We start from the raw sequence: 14,259 nt of genomic DNA on the forward strand, positions 1-14,259 counted from the left end.
TCTTTCGTAGGTTTTCCTCTGTCTGCCAAAGCCTCTGGTACTCTCAGCAGTGCTCTAAAGGATTATTTAAATCTCCAGCATAGCAATGTGTATTTAGTCACCCATTACGTTTGGGTAAGACACTTGACTTGGCAGGTGTTTTGCCAGCTGATTTACATTCTCAAAACAGGGCTGCATGTTCATTAGCAAGACAGTTCAACTAATTTTGTTCAAAGAACATTCTGGGGAAAAGTAAGAACTGTTGAAAGACAATTTGGGAAAATGATTCTCCAAGATCCAGAGCAGTCTAAATCGTTTTGAAGGCCAGGGTGGTTTGCACAGATTCCCTCTCAGAGTGTCTGGCACAGTTGCCCAGTATCGCTTGTCTGATTAAATGTGAGCAAAGCAGAAGTGAACTACAAGTTTTTCTTTTTCTGACTGTATTTGCCCTAGGATCTGAAAGACAAACCTTGGTCCTGCCCGTGACAGGAATAACCGAAAGCCAAACCTTTCAAATTCTTATAATCCAGGGCCTTTCCCGGTAGTCCTGTCTGTGTGCTGGTGCCATGCAGTCAATCCAGATGCTGCTGACAAGGCTGTGAGTGATGCACAGAAGGCTGTGATGCTGTCCCCTCCCCACGGTCTGGCATAGAGCAGACAGCCACTCCTACAGCACTAGATCTTGTCATGTACAGCAGACAGCAAGACAGCAGTAACAGCAAGGACAGCCTTGCTGCTCTCTATAAAATAGAAAGGCTGTCCCTGGCAGTGAGAAATGGTGCAACTTTATGAATCCTAGAGACGGGCCCAGTGGACATGGAGGTATATTGCACTGCCAGCAGTAACATCAAAGCTACTGCTTCACAGAATACCTGGCCTTTAGGAATAATCATGATATTTTAACATCCTTTCATCCTGCAGATTGCAATTTGTGAGGGCCCTGACAGACTTCAAAGTATTCAAAATAAGTGAAACTTTTTTTAAAATGCCTCTTCGTCCCTACTCAGGTTTTACTGAACCTGAACAGAAATATTAATCTGTTTCACATCACAGAAGTATTTTCTCACGATTGTGTGAGTAGGGATCTAGTGCTGCATCAGCTGCAGCCACTAAGTGGCAGGAGAAGCACAAAATTTGCTGCATTAGGCTCTGAATCCAATATTCCAACACTGTGGCAGGAGTTAGATGAACACTTCCAATAGCTTCCCAAACAGTAACTTGTTCACTGGGAAACAGAGGTAACTTTTACTGAACTTTACAAGTCAACCTATAGTTTAGGTAGCATGTATCAAAAACAGTAACATATTCAAAAAGAAAAGCTCTAGTTTCTTAATGTTGTGTACTCTGATGCTATGTCTAGATCTGTGTGTGCAGCTGGCTAGCTGGAAGTAACAGCTGCCTTGATGAGGAGTGGAGGGATAGCCTTTTTTTTCCTCCTTCACAACATCTATATATGACTTGTGCTTTGGTGTTGAGAAACGTTCACATTGGTTGTTTTCCCAGCTGGCTTTGTGCAGCACCTCAAAAAACATCATTCCCAATGTTCAGTCCTCGTTCTCAGAATTTCAGAGTTGCAGCTGATGTAGATGAGAAATGCCCAGTCCTGGGGTCTGTACCAGGGTATATCCACTGCACTGTAGTTACTCAAACTCCTGGCTCTGGAGTTCATAACTTCGCATAAACCCGGCAGGTTTCCAGCAGTACTGAGGGAACTATCACCCTCTTCCCTTGAATACTTTTTCAATTAACTCAAACCTGTCATAATCAAGGTGAAATACGATGCCATGAGCATGGGAGAGTAGTTATTTGGAGAATGTGATGGCAGGCTCTGCCTGTAATTATCTGACTGCAGGAATAAGTGGTAATCCTGCCATTAGGAAAGATCATCAACACATGCTCTTTGATCTGTCACACACTGAAAGGTTCCCAAGTTTTAGAGTGTTTTTACCCCAGAATCATCTCTGCCAACTGCAATTACAGTGCAAGAGGAGAAAAGGGGCCCCATTTCCATCTGTGAGGCTTGGATCTACAGGATGAATTCTCCCTACAAACACTACACTGTAAATTGCAGAAGAGATTTGGAGCTGCTCCTGGCTGGTTGTTGGCTATCTCCCAAACTCTAGCCTGGATATTTCTACAAACCCTTCTCACTTTCCTGCAAGGACCATCACTGTGAGATACAGAATACTTCTGTCTGCTTGCCCTGACTCTTGCAGGACTTGCTCAGAATAAAGAAGACAAATAATATGATCCACAAACAAGAGGCTTTCTCAAGTAACATGCAGCGGGTTTGCTGGGTTTAGGGTGACAGCAATGTTTATGGAACTTGGTTGTTAAAATTGATTTTCTTTGTAGGAAACGAGTATCCTGCTGTGACTCCATTATTCTCAGTTCCAGCAGTTCACTAGTGTTCTTCATAAAAACCCCACAATTTATGTCAGTTCAAGACACTGTATAAGAACTTCAGGAAATGGGCTTCATCACAGAGGTTTCTCAGGGCAGGGGCCCAATGCTGACAGAGCTTCTGCTACCACACAGAGCCACTGGGATGCTTTCCAGACCAGAGGGGATACATGGGATCTGAGTCCTCTGAGGACACGAGGGCTGATACAGCCAAGGGAACTAGCTGCTTTTCCTTGCCAGCTAGGATTTTTGGATATCAGATGAATGGCTGTATGTTCTATATGCTGGATCAGCAGTCTGCATTTTTACCCTCCTGATAAGCAGTAGAGCTTCCCTGGGAAAACAGAGGAAGCCCCAAATACTGAAAATAATTGAAATACCCTTGTTCCAGTGCATTGTGATCTGTAGGTCATGCTGTGGCTGAACTATTTCCTTTCCTCCTTTCTTTGTAGCAGACATCGATGTAGGCACTTAGGTGAAACTGGGTGACCTGAAGGCCAGAGAGAACACTCTGCCTGGCTGAACAAAACCTCTGTTTCTATGTGCAAGAGAAGCACATTTAGACTCTGCCGAATGGCAGCAAACATTGCTGAATGTTCCTGTTGAGGAGAGGAAAATGTGTGCAGCAGTGTCAGTGTCAGACTCATCCTGCTTTCTTATTTCTCACTCACTTCAGATGGAGCTTTTGATTAGAGCTGTCCTCTGGTTTGCTGAGAGGCAGCTGGACTGGGACGCATAGTCCTGCCCCTGCTGAAAACCAAACTACAAATAGCATTTCTGACTCCTCTTCAGCAGCTGACAGCATGCTCAGTTGATGTGCTGCTATTGTAAGCTGAACATTAGACCTCTTTTTATAAGAAACAAGAGATTGTTTTTCAGTCCTTTTGTTGATTTGGCCACAGTGCTTATGAAATGGATGTTACAAAATAAAGGCCCTTGAAGGATATTCCCTGCTGACAGCTGTGGGAGGTGACCTATGGTGTAGGGGACAGATCACAAGGCAGAAGAATTTAGCAAGAATGATTAAACACTGGAAAAAAATAACTGTGCAAAAGACAGACATTTTTATGTTTGATGTCTTCAACTCATGATCAGAAGCTGTTTTGGAAGAGGTGCTTTATTTGGATACGTGATCAGGCTTTGCTCAAGGAGATTTAAGTGAGATCTTTTTCATGATGTGCCAGATGCAAAGCTGTATTTTTGAACTAAAACCCATAGGAAATAAAAATAACATAAACTGTGACTTACAGCAAACCCTGTGCAAACCACATGTCCTTGGAGTGCTGAGGTATAAAGTGCTATCTTTAGTTTCTTTCTAACAAACAAACAAATTTAAAAATCCATCCAATTCTGTATGATTCACTTTCTCCTGACTTCAGCCACGACACTTTAGAGTTAGCTGATTTGGGACAAGAAATCCTTCAATAAAGGAGAAAGAATTTATATATGGCCACTAAACATGGAAAAGTAAACATTTCAAGTGCCTCAGGCAGTTATGATTACACAGCTTATCTGTGCACAGCAGGTTCATGGAGCCTTGTTTCCTAAACTGAAGCAGAAACTCTTATGACTACTCCATGGTGGACCTGGAGCTCTTGGCACCTCCTGTCTGTGCCATTGAGGGCTGAGTCTGAGAGCTGAAATAACCTTCCAGTGAGGTCCCCCTGGCTGGTGTGGCTCACTTGTAGGGGAGGTCAGTGCTGCTCTCTCTGAATCTGTTCCTAGTGCCAGGGCATTGGTCATGCAATGATCTCTTCTATACTAGGGCTGTTGGAGGTCTCAGGCCTGGCATGTCCTGGGGAGCACCATGAGTGAGGCCTTGAACAGAACTGCTGTGGTCTCATGTCCTGGTGGGGGGAGTCTCTCAGAGTGGATTTGTGTGGGGTAATGTGGCAATGGATTTACCCTATGTAGGATGGAAGAAGTCCTGTCAGAGATGGACTGGTGAAGGAAAAGAATGTTGTAGAAACAGAAGGTTTTAATGTTGTTTAAACAGATCTTAAAATGGCTTTTCTGTATTTTTGCAAAGTCACTGCTTCTCCTTCCTGACACCCCCTGTAAGGAACCCTTATGCAGGAATGTCATGGGAAGATATCCTGAGGTCTTCTCAATGGCCTTTGTTAACCCCTTTCTATTGGCTATTAACTCTTTACCTGATTGGGTTTTTCTGTAGTACCCTGAGACTCTAACTGGTTCTTTTCTAATCCCCCTGAAAGCCATATAAGGCCCCAGCCCCACAATAAATCCCTCTTTCCTCCGTCCCTCTGCGTGGTTTGTGTGAGCTTCTTACAGGCTCATAGAGCCACAGCTAGGGGGGCAGTTGGGAGAGCGTTACACCTCCAGGGAATGGTTTAACACCCAAGACCTGAAGGTGCCCCCTCCAAATCAGCCGTGGTAGGGTGTCTTTGTTTTCTGAGGAACAAAAGAAGCAGGGCTCTAAGCAAGGGAGTGGAGCATTACTCCAGGCAGGGGGTTTGGGGTTATATGGCCGGAGAATGAACACTCTCTGCTGAATATCCTCCAGCCCCGCTGGAGGAGCTGCCGATGCGTCATCAGAGCAGGTATGACTTTCACAGCATGACACACTGCAAAATGCCATCAGATGAAGTCACAAACAAAATGCCAGTGGTGTTAAAGAGCAGAGGGCACATGCCACTGGCTGGACACTCCACGTGCATGGCTGGGGGCTGGTTTTCCAGCTGCCAGCGCGGTGAGCACCCGACAAGGGCGCCAGTGCTCGTTAGGGCCTGTGCTGACACGGCGCGCAGCTCCTTTCATCCTGCGACCCCAGAGAGTGCTGTGCTGGGCAAAATGGGAGCTGCCACCTTTAAACAAAGCATCTGTTTATTCTTGAAACAATTAATGACGGCAGTTAGATCTTGAACTCGTTACTGAGCCCAAAACAATTATGATAAAAACAAGTTCCAGATGGGCTCAAAAGCAGTTGTTTTTGTCTTTACTGAATTAGAATGGATTCCATGTCTCCAAGTTCCTCTGGTATTTATGGACAGGAAACATGAATTACACGCAATAATTTACTACAAACAAAAGAGATGAACACTGCAACAGCCCATTTATCTTTGCTCATGTGCCTTTTTGAGGTTTATGTGCTGTTTAACCCATGGGGAGAGATAATAGCTTTTTTCTTTGTTTTCTAACTCTCTGCTATTTTGGTTTGTATAAACCGAGACAGGAAGCTGTTGAGTTTCTGTTGCAGGGTTCAATTTACCTGCAACTCCAGGCAACTGCTTGCATGTTTCTAAAAGTCACCCCAGAAATTGGGAAGACAAACCCAGAGGTAACAGGAGGGTCCAATACCAGTCTGTCACTGTGTACATGCAAAACTGTTCCCCTTCAGAAAATATACATATTTTTAAACTGAAGTCCAAATGAAACCACAGAGGTGAGAGTACAACATACTCGTTCTTCTTTCACAGGAATGTTTTCTTGTGAGTTGGTTTGTGGATTGTAAATGTTTACAGTATGACAGGTTACTATCACTAAGCCTTGCAGATGCAGAATGGGTAAAAACTGCCTGGAAAAGAGCTGCCTCCAGTACCATTACATTTCAGTTCTTCCTGTGAATGACTTGTGCAAAGACTACAGTCAGGAATCATTCTAATTAGTTCCCTGGGACACGCCAAGAACCGCAGACAGAAACCTTTTTCAAAGCCCATCCAAAATGGACTGAAGTCTGGGTATCAGACATGTTTTTGCAGAAACTCTGAGTTTCTGGTGTCTTGGGTTTTGAAACCGATGCTGCACATTGACATGACTTGAACTGCTCCCAAAAGGAAGGAGAGCCCAGCAGATAACAGGCAGCAGTGGTACATCACTGCTGCTCAGACCTGTGCTACATCTGCTTTGGGTCCCTGGGCAGGGGGAGCACGACAGGACAAGGCAGGAGGAAATCAGCAAAGAAACTCCTGGGCAGTGTTTCTGTTCTGGTAGTACCTTCCTGCAGCTGAGACAAAGAGTTTGGCTTTGCTTTTTTGGGGGTTTTTAATCAGATTCCATGATTCTATGGAAGGCATCACTACAAAGGTGTGTAATGCAAACTCAAATATGTGGCTGGACTGATGAGAACTTGTGAAAGGACATAATTCAAAAACCCCATAAAACGTGACACAGATTGTAATAAAGACTAAAGCTGCCCTGGGTGTACTGCAGTGCATGAAGGCAGCTTGGCTGAGCTCCGAAGGGAGTGAGATCATGGGCAGAAAGCAGCCTGGGAACCAGGGTGACACTGGGATTTGTTTGGCCTCTTCCACTGGGAGCTGGTGAGCTTCCCAGTGCATTTCATCACTTCTCCCCCTTCCTCCACGAACCTTAAGAGGCCTTAAGTAGAAGTCTGGACAAGCAGAGTTCTCCAGTTTTGGCTGGCAAAAAAGGGAAAAGAAGAAAATTGAGAAACTGATGCCTTTTATTTTTTAGATTTTATACAATGTCTGATTTGCACATAGTCCTCCACAGCGAGTAAAGTGGGATTGTTCATCTGGATTCTCATGTCTGTGGAGCTAGTGAGACTGAGCTCAAGGGTGAAAACCTCCCAGCAGAGAAGCTCCCAGTATTCATCTCCAGCCTTGATTCAATCAAGGGGCAGGAATTCCAGTACTTGAAGTCAGCTTCTGTCTGGCATCCCCACTCAGTGAGCACAGACAGGAAACCTCTAATTACCCACCCAAAGGAGCAGGATATTTATTCATGTATTTAATTCATTATTCACTTATTGACTCTCAGTTCTTCAACTCCATTGCCCACCCTGCTGGGGCTGGGAGCTGATGGCATGCTGGAGGGCTGAGCTGCAGCAGCAGGGCATTTGGGCTGAAACAGCCACATGAATATGGGCAGCCCTGTGCAGAGCTCCTGGCCCAATGAGTTTCCCTGAAAGTTCAGCTCTCCTCGCCTGTTCAGAGCTGCCACATCCATCCCAGCTCCCACCAAAAGCCTGTAACAACACAGCCAAGCTTATCAACACTGCTGCAGTTCAAGTTCTGTGTTCCGCCACGCTCAACTCCATTCCCAGGGTCCCTGTAATGCAGCTCTGACCTGAAGGAGTTTCTCCTTTCCCCCAGCACAGCCACATAAAGGTGGCTCTCAGCACCGCAGTGCTGGGGCATTCAGGAACCCAGTCCCTGGTCTCCCAGGTGCCCACAGGACTCTGTCTTCTTCCCTCTCTCCCCCAGTATGTTGCTTTAACCCCATATCGCGTCATCTTCCAGCTGGGTTTGTTCTTCATTAAAGGGCAGTCAGGGTGGAGGTGGTGGAAGACACAGACTCCCTCCCCCGCCGGTAATTTCATTTCCCATTTAAACTGAGAGTTTAAAGGGAAATCTCAGGGCTCATTAAGGCTCCGATGACAACTTAACCCTCTCCTGCACAAACCCAACACGAGGCCCACTCCTTGTCTGGAAGCAGGGTGGATGTAACATTAGACCCGACTCCTGCGCAGTGCAGGCAGCTCTGGAAAGCACAATCAGCACGAGTGGAGGATGTCAGGTTGCTGTCGTGTGTTGGACACAGTCACATGGGCGGCAGAGACGCTCCGCTCTCTCCTGAGGGCTGAACTCTAGTGCTGCTGCCGCTCCCGTGAACATCCCGAGCACCTGCTGGGACCACGCGTCCCTTGTGCTCTCAGCGACTTTGTGCGACCTTGACAGGCCGGGGCGATCTCGGGGAAGCACCTCACTGCTCCTTCCAGGAAGCAGGAGACGTTTTGGCAGGAATTACTGACAACCCAAATCCCTGTGTGGCTTAGTGATGACAGGACGCTCCTGATGAGCGAAGCAGCCGGCACCGCCACCCCTTCTCCCGGCCCAGCTCCCGCAGAGGGTCCCTCTCCCTACAAACAGCCGGGTGTGCGAGAACAACCCCGGGGGTGCGTCCTACCCACGGGGGCGGCACACGAGCCCGTCCCTCAGGCGGGGCCGGTCCCTCAGGGGGCTCGGTCCCTCAGGGGGCTCGGTCCCTCAGGGGGCTCGGTCCCTCAGGGGGGCCGGTCCCTCAGGGGGCTCGGTCCCTCAGGGGGCTCGGTCCCTCACCCGGTCCCTCAGGCGGGCTCGGTCCCTCAGGGGGGTCTGTCCCTCACCCGGTCCCTCCTCCCCTCCCCTCCCGTCCCGTCCCGTCCCGTCCACAGCGGGTCCGCTCGCGGTTGGCGGCTCGCGCGGGCCGGGGCCATGAGGCGCGCTCCCATTGGACGGCGCGCGCCGCCTGTCGCGCGGGGATTGGCCGGGCGCGCCCCGCGGGGGGCGGGGCCGGGCGGGGGCCGTGGGGGGGCGTTAAAGGCGCCGCGTCCCCGCGCTGGAGCGGCGCGGCCATGGCGTACCAGGGCTTCGCGCAGGAGTACCTGGGCATGCCCGCCGTGACCCGCGCCTACACCACCGCCTGCGTGCTCACCACCGCCGCCGTGGTGAGCGGGGACCCCGCCGGGGGGCAGGGCGCGGAGGGGTTGGGGGGGAGGCTGGGGGCTGGCTGAGGGCGGCGGGTGATGGCAGCTGCTCTGCCTGTCTCCCACAGCAGCTGGAGTTCATCACCCCCTTCCAGCTGTACTTCAACCCCGACCTCATCTTCAGGAAGTTCCAGGTGAGGCCCTACTCGGGATCTGGGGCCCTCGTACCCCTTCCCGGCGAGGGGTAGGTGTGACAGGCCGGGCCCTGCGTGTCCCGCTCCCCAGGGTGGACAGGGAGTGCTGTGTCATCCCAAGGGGCTCCTTTCCCGCTGCTCCAGCCTTCCCTGATCAGTGGGCTGGGTCACCAGCACAGTGTCCCTTCTTGTCACAGGCACCTGGATGGAGACAACTCCTTCCAACCTTTCCCTGCCACACACCATCTTGACATTTCCTTTTTTCCTTTACTCAAAACCCACCTCCCCCTTCTCTGTGACACTGAGATGTGTGGGAGCTGCTGTCAGGCTGGGTGGGGAAGGCTTTATTGTACAGGGGCATGAACAGTGATTTACTTTGGCTCTGGGTGCTGAATTGTAGTTGTTCATCCTTTCCAGAAAAGTAGAGGAATCTTCTTTCCCACACCTGAGTAGGGGAGACACTAATGTGGGCAGTGAAGGGAGGTCCCACAAGAGGAAGGGGTGGAGCTGTTTGGTGTCCTGGGGTAGTTGTGAGTGGACAGGTGCATGACTGGGCATCCCCCCTGGACAGCATGCTGGGCTGCTCTATGTGTGATGGGGAGACACGTCTCTGTCCACCTCCTTTTCTCTCTCCTCTCTCTTTTTCAGATATGGAGGCTGATCACCAACTTCCTCTTTTTTGGGCCCCTGGGATTCAGTTTCTTTTTCAACATGATATTTCTGTATCCTTTGGTCTCAGTGAAACTCTCTGCTCCCATTTTGGTTTACATGCAATTCCTCCCCCATCCATCTTCCTCCTCAGGCCGACTTGCCTTGGCAGCAGTTTGGGGCTGTGGGTTCTTCCCTTGGCTCTTTTGGTCTGAATTGAAGCCATTCCTCTGACAACTGTGCCCCCCTCCTGCCCCTCCATCTCTGCTTGCTGTGGGGCAGCCCTTGCCAAAAGGCTGAGGGAGCTGGCAGTGCTGCTGTGGCTCACGCTGGAGAGCAGTGCCCATTCCTGGGGCGAGCTCTGGCTGGAGCACAGCAGGTGCTTCTTTCTTTCCCTGGGGTCAGTGGTATGAGGTGAGGCTTGGGGGCTTGGACACCTGGCTGACAGCTTCCTGGGATGAAATAGCTTGCAGTGGCTTATTGCCCAGAAAGTCACATTCTGTGGGGACACAGGATGGCCAGCTGTTAATTTCCTATACTGCAACCCCTCCCTTCTCTCCTGCTCCCAGGTACAGGTACTGCCGCATGCTCGAGGAAGGCTCCTTCCGTGGAAGGACGGCTGACTTTGTCTTCATGTTCCTCTTTGGAGGGTTTCTCATGACAGTATCCTTTGGAGTTGGTTGAGGCTCTTGGTGTCTTCCAAGATGCTGTTGATAGTTAGGGCTTGTCTGCTACCTGTCTACACCCCGGTGGTGTGGTGTGGTGTGGAGCAGGTACCTGCCCCTCATGGCTCTCGGCCACCCTTGGGCGTTTGCCCAGTCAGTCTGCAGGTGCCTGCAGCACCCACGTGCTTGGCCATGGGTGAACTTGGAGTCCAACTACAACAAGGGCAGGGGAATTTTTTGCCTCTGTCTGTCTCCTTGTGTTCTGGAGAAGAGGACTGCGAATTGCAAGAGCCATCTCACTGCTGAAATTCTTCTGTAGAAGGCAAAGACCAGACGCAAGCTAGTTGTTAATATGTGCCACTGTCTCAAGTGCTGTAAGTCTGTGAAGGCCCTTCTTTGAAGCCATTTTGATGTTCACTTTGTAAAGGTGACTACACGAGCTCCCTGGTCTCCAGTAGTTGTAGACATCAATTTAAGGAGTGAGCCATCTGTACATGCCATTCCAGAGTGTCTTGTTCTAGAGTGGCAGGGAGGGACATTTGTGCAGGGAGGGTGGTGGTCAGTACATCTCAGGCAGCCCAGGAAAGGTTTGGTGGCATGGGTGGTGATCAGCTGCCTCTAGATTTGGGTTTCCTAGTCACAAGGCACCCTGTGCTTCCTGGAGGTGGTGCACAGGGTTTTTCCTTGACTCCATAGTTCCCAGCTATTTGGACTCTTTGCCAGCCTGTTTTTCCTGGGCCAGGCTTTCACCATCATGCTGGTGTATGTGTGGAGTCGCAGGAACCCTTATATCCGCATGAACTTTTTTGGGCTTCTTAACTTCCAGGCCCCCTTCTTGCCCTGGGTCCTGATGGGATTCTCTCTGCTCCTGGGCAACTCCATCATCATTGACTTGCTGGGTAAGTCAAAGCTGGTGTGTGCTGGGAACAAGGGCACATTGCAGCCACAGTGTTCCATTCTCATAGGTGCTACTGGGGCACTGGCACCTTCTCTGGGTTTCATCTTACTGGAGATAGTGGGTTTCCTGAAGTGAGCTCACTAGGGTTGCTGGGTGGCTCTTGATTGTGACCTACTTTCTGGCGTGTCTTCCCCAGAGGCAGAAGTTGGGTGAGCTCTGCCTGACACTCGTGCTGTGTCTGGTGCTGCCTTCAGGCTGATGGGCTCCCTGCCTGGCAGTGTGCTGATCACAGCAAACTGCAGCACCCATGGCTCTGGTGGGAGTTGGGCCTGGGTACACAGCTAAGGGATTCCCAGAGCTTTACCCTGCTTAAGCTCCCAGCAGCTCTGGTTCAGCTGGCACAGGAGTCACAGCTGTGCCTGACCTTGGTGGCCTCTCTCCCCAGGGATTGCAGTAGGTCACATCTATTATTTCTTGGAAGATGTTTTCCCCAACCAGCCTGGAGGAAAGAAGTTGCTGTTAACCCCCAGCTTTCTGTAAGTAAAGCTGATTCTTTCTGGGTTTTCCTGTGTTGCTTCCCAGCCTGGGTCATTTCCATAGCAAACTGTGGTCTGTGACCCCAGGACACAACTGCATGCTGACAGCACCTCAGCTCCACAGTTCATGCCTCTGCTGCATTATTTGCACGTTATATACATGTGTACACAGGGCCCATACCACAGTTGCTGATACCTTCAGCTTTGCTAGTAGAACTCTTCTTACTGCTTGTGGAAATGCTAGATGCAGGGAGGATTTTTTTCTGATGTATTTTTGTAGTTTAAGTTTGTAGTAAGTTTTAAGTTTTGTAGTAAGTTCTGCTTCGTGCACTGAGGATCAAATCTGACCTAGCGATCAAGGAAGGAGAGGTACTGTCATCGCTGTGTATTGAGCTGAGCAAAAGAACAGTTGGTGGTGGCACAACAGGCCGTGGCTGTGGCTCACAGCCAAAGCCCCTGGAGGGCCAGGGTGTTCCTAGGATGGCTGGGGGGTTTGTCATCCTCAGCCCACTTTCCTAACCTGCCTGCTTGGTGGGATGGGCATGTCCCTTGCCAGGAAGATGGTATTTGACACGCCTGAAGAGGATCCCAACTATAACCCTCTGCCTGAGGATCGTCCAGACCACCAACCCAGAGGCCAAGACCAGAACGAGCAGCAGCATCCACAGTAACACAGGGGACTTCTTCACATGGCCAGATTCCTCTCTTCCGGCTGGACTGACGCTGTGGCCCAGAGATCCCACTGGAATAACACCAGTTGCCATTCCGACGTGTAACGTGTCACTGTCTGTATGGGTAACCCATCCTCCCCTTGTACCGAGCGGATCCAAGAGCTTTGCACGTGAGAAGTGATGAATGCTTAGAGGTGTTCTAGGGACAGGGACTGAAGCTGTGACAGCTCCTCAGTTACTCAGTGGGGAATAAGTATCAAATGGGGTGTTAAACCAGTTATTCCTTCTCGTTCTGTTAATGACTTGCTGTGTGCCAGGTCACTCTTGCCCTCTGTACAAAGACTAATGCTCCTGGCCCTCACTGTTGTGAGACCTCTTTGTGGGCTTTCAGTGAAGTAGTACTGTACCATGGTAGAATGAGCTCAGCCTCTTCCTTTCCCTTAGCCCACTCCTTTTTTGGTGGTTGTTTCCAAAGAGTCTTTACATTAAAGTCTTTATTTTTCAGTTGTGTGTCCATTTCTGCCAGGGGCAGAGGCAGCAATTCATCAGGAGTTTGCTCAAAACTGCCAGGTTGCTTGGGCTTTTCTTTTCTGGTGCACAGTGCAAGGTTCAGTCTAGCTGGAAGATGTCCTTCCCCTCTGCTGTCAGCTGGGCTGCAGATGATGATGAGGGGTATGGATGATGTCTAATGGGAGAAAGGGATGCCTGGGAAAGGACAGGGGCCTGAGCTGGACACTTAATCCAGGCAGTGACTGGAAGCAGCACTTGACACTGGTAATAAAGACTGTCTGCACCTGCAGTGTAATTCCACTCTTGTTGAGTTTTTTAGTTCTGAGACTGAAACATCTGAGTTTCAGGGGAAAACTAAACAAACTAATCCCTACCCTGACAGCTGCGCTAAATAGATTTGATCATTCTTGCTAATGCAGTGCACACTGGGCTTGTACCAGACCTCAAAGCCTTTGGAGTAAATCTGCAAATGTATCTTGGTAACATTGCTTCTGCTCAGACAAACTTGCCAACCATCACCAAACTATGAAGAGAAGTGTGAGTACCCAGCATGCACTTAAAAATTATGCAGGAACCTTGTGGCAAAGGAATATTGAATCACACCTCCCACAGTCTCCTCTTGTGTGACCTTCCCGTGAAAATACTCTTATCAAAAATAAGATGTCATTTGAACAAGCTCTTCTAATGTACTTGTGTTTCCCTCTAGGAAGAGGCTGAAAGACCTGTACAGGTGGGTGGTTGTTCTAGAAAACACAGTGGTGCTAAGGGCTAAGGAGTGTCAGACTCAACAGGTACTTGCTGTGTCCTTTGCTCACAACCTCATGATAGAGAGCTGGTGCCTCAGTACCTGTCTTTGAAGTCTGCAGAAATGCAAAAGCTGGGATATGCTTTTAGCTAGGGTACCAGATTAACCCAAGGAGTTGTGACTGTAGAGAAAAGAAAGCTGCTCCTGGCTTTTCCCCTATGGTCCTAATAATACATGGAGAAAGCTGGCTGAAGTTCCCATCTTTCTGGGAATTGGTCCCCTGGACTGTCCTGCCTTGGCCCTGGCTGCTTAGAGGGACAATTCCTACAGCCTCTCTGGGACTGGAGAAGCAGAGGGACGTGCTGCAGTCCTTGTGTGCCCATACCTTATTGTGAACTTCAGGATTAGGTAACCACAAGCTTCACAGCAATCAAAAAGACTCTGCATCACAGATCCTAATTTAAGGCTATAGCAGCTTCACACTTGTTTTAGTCAAATTCCCTAAGGAGGCTGCTGGCAGAAGTCCTTGGTCATATAACTAAGGGAGGCTGAAGTGTTCTCAGGAAGCCTTGGAGTTTTTATGTCCATGACACAAAATGTATTCTACAGGGGAGGCTGAGAT

The 14,259-nt window shown here is 49.4% G+C and overlaps 1 protein-coding gene across 2 annotated transcripts; it reads left to right on the forward strand.

Annotated features, from left to right (window-relative positions):
* The first annotated feature begins 8,665 nt into the window (after positions 1 to 8,665).
* On the forward strand, positions 8,666 to 12,886 carry LOC126641580 (derlin-2-like). Of its 2 annotated transcripts, none has more exons than XM_050318451.1 (7): positions 8,666 to 8,791; positions 8,899 to 8,964; positions 9,613 to 9,686; positions 10,182 to 10,275; positions 10,981 to 11,176; positions 11,621 to 11,711; positions 12,268 to 12,886. In XM_050318451.1, exons 1-7 carry the CDS (start codon positions 8,699 to 8,701, stop codon positions 12,380 to 12,382), a joined length of 729 nt encoding a protein of 242 aa, XP_050174408.1. In that variant the 5' UTR covers positions 8,666 to 8,698; the 3' UTR covers positions 12,383 to 12,886. The 2 variants fall into 2 exon arrangements, with proteins under 2 accessions (XP_050174408.1, XP_050174410.1); XM_050318453.1 differs by having other exon boundaries at positions 8,675 to 8,791; positions 8,902 to 8,964.
* The last annotated feature ends 1,373 nt before the right edge of the window (positions 12,887 to 14,259 follow it).

Source organism: Myiozetetes cayanensis, unplaced genomic scaffold, assembly GCF_022539395.1.
Source record: "Myiozetetes cayanensis isolate MyiCay16 unplaced genomic scaffold, myiCay2020 scf21, whole genome shotgun sequence".
Lineage (NCBI taxonomy): Eukaryota > Metazoa > Chordata > Aves > Passeriformes > Tyrannidae > Myiozetetes > Myiozetetes cayanensis.

What these genes read in the sequence shown, in the direction of transcription:
- LOC126641580 (XM_050318451.1), top strand. Translation starts at nt 8,699, where the DNA reads ATGGCGTACCAGGGCTTCGCGCAGGAGTACCTGGGCATGCCCGCCGTG. An exon ending in TTTTTCAACATGATATTTCT is followed by an intron (nt 9,687 to 10,181) that starts GTATCCTTTGGT and finishes TCCTGCTCCCAG; the next exon opens with GTACAGGTACTGCCGCATGC. An exon ending in CATCATCATTGACTTGCTGG is followed by an intron (nt 11,177 to 11,620) that starts GTAAGTCAAAGC and finishes CTCTCTCCCCAG; the next exon opens with GGATTGCAGTAGGTCACATC.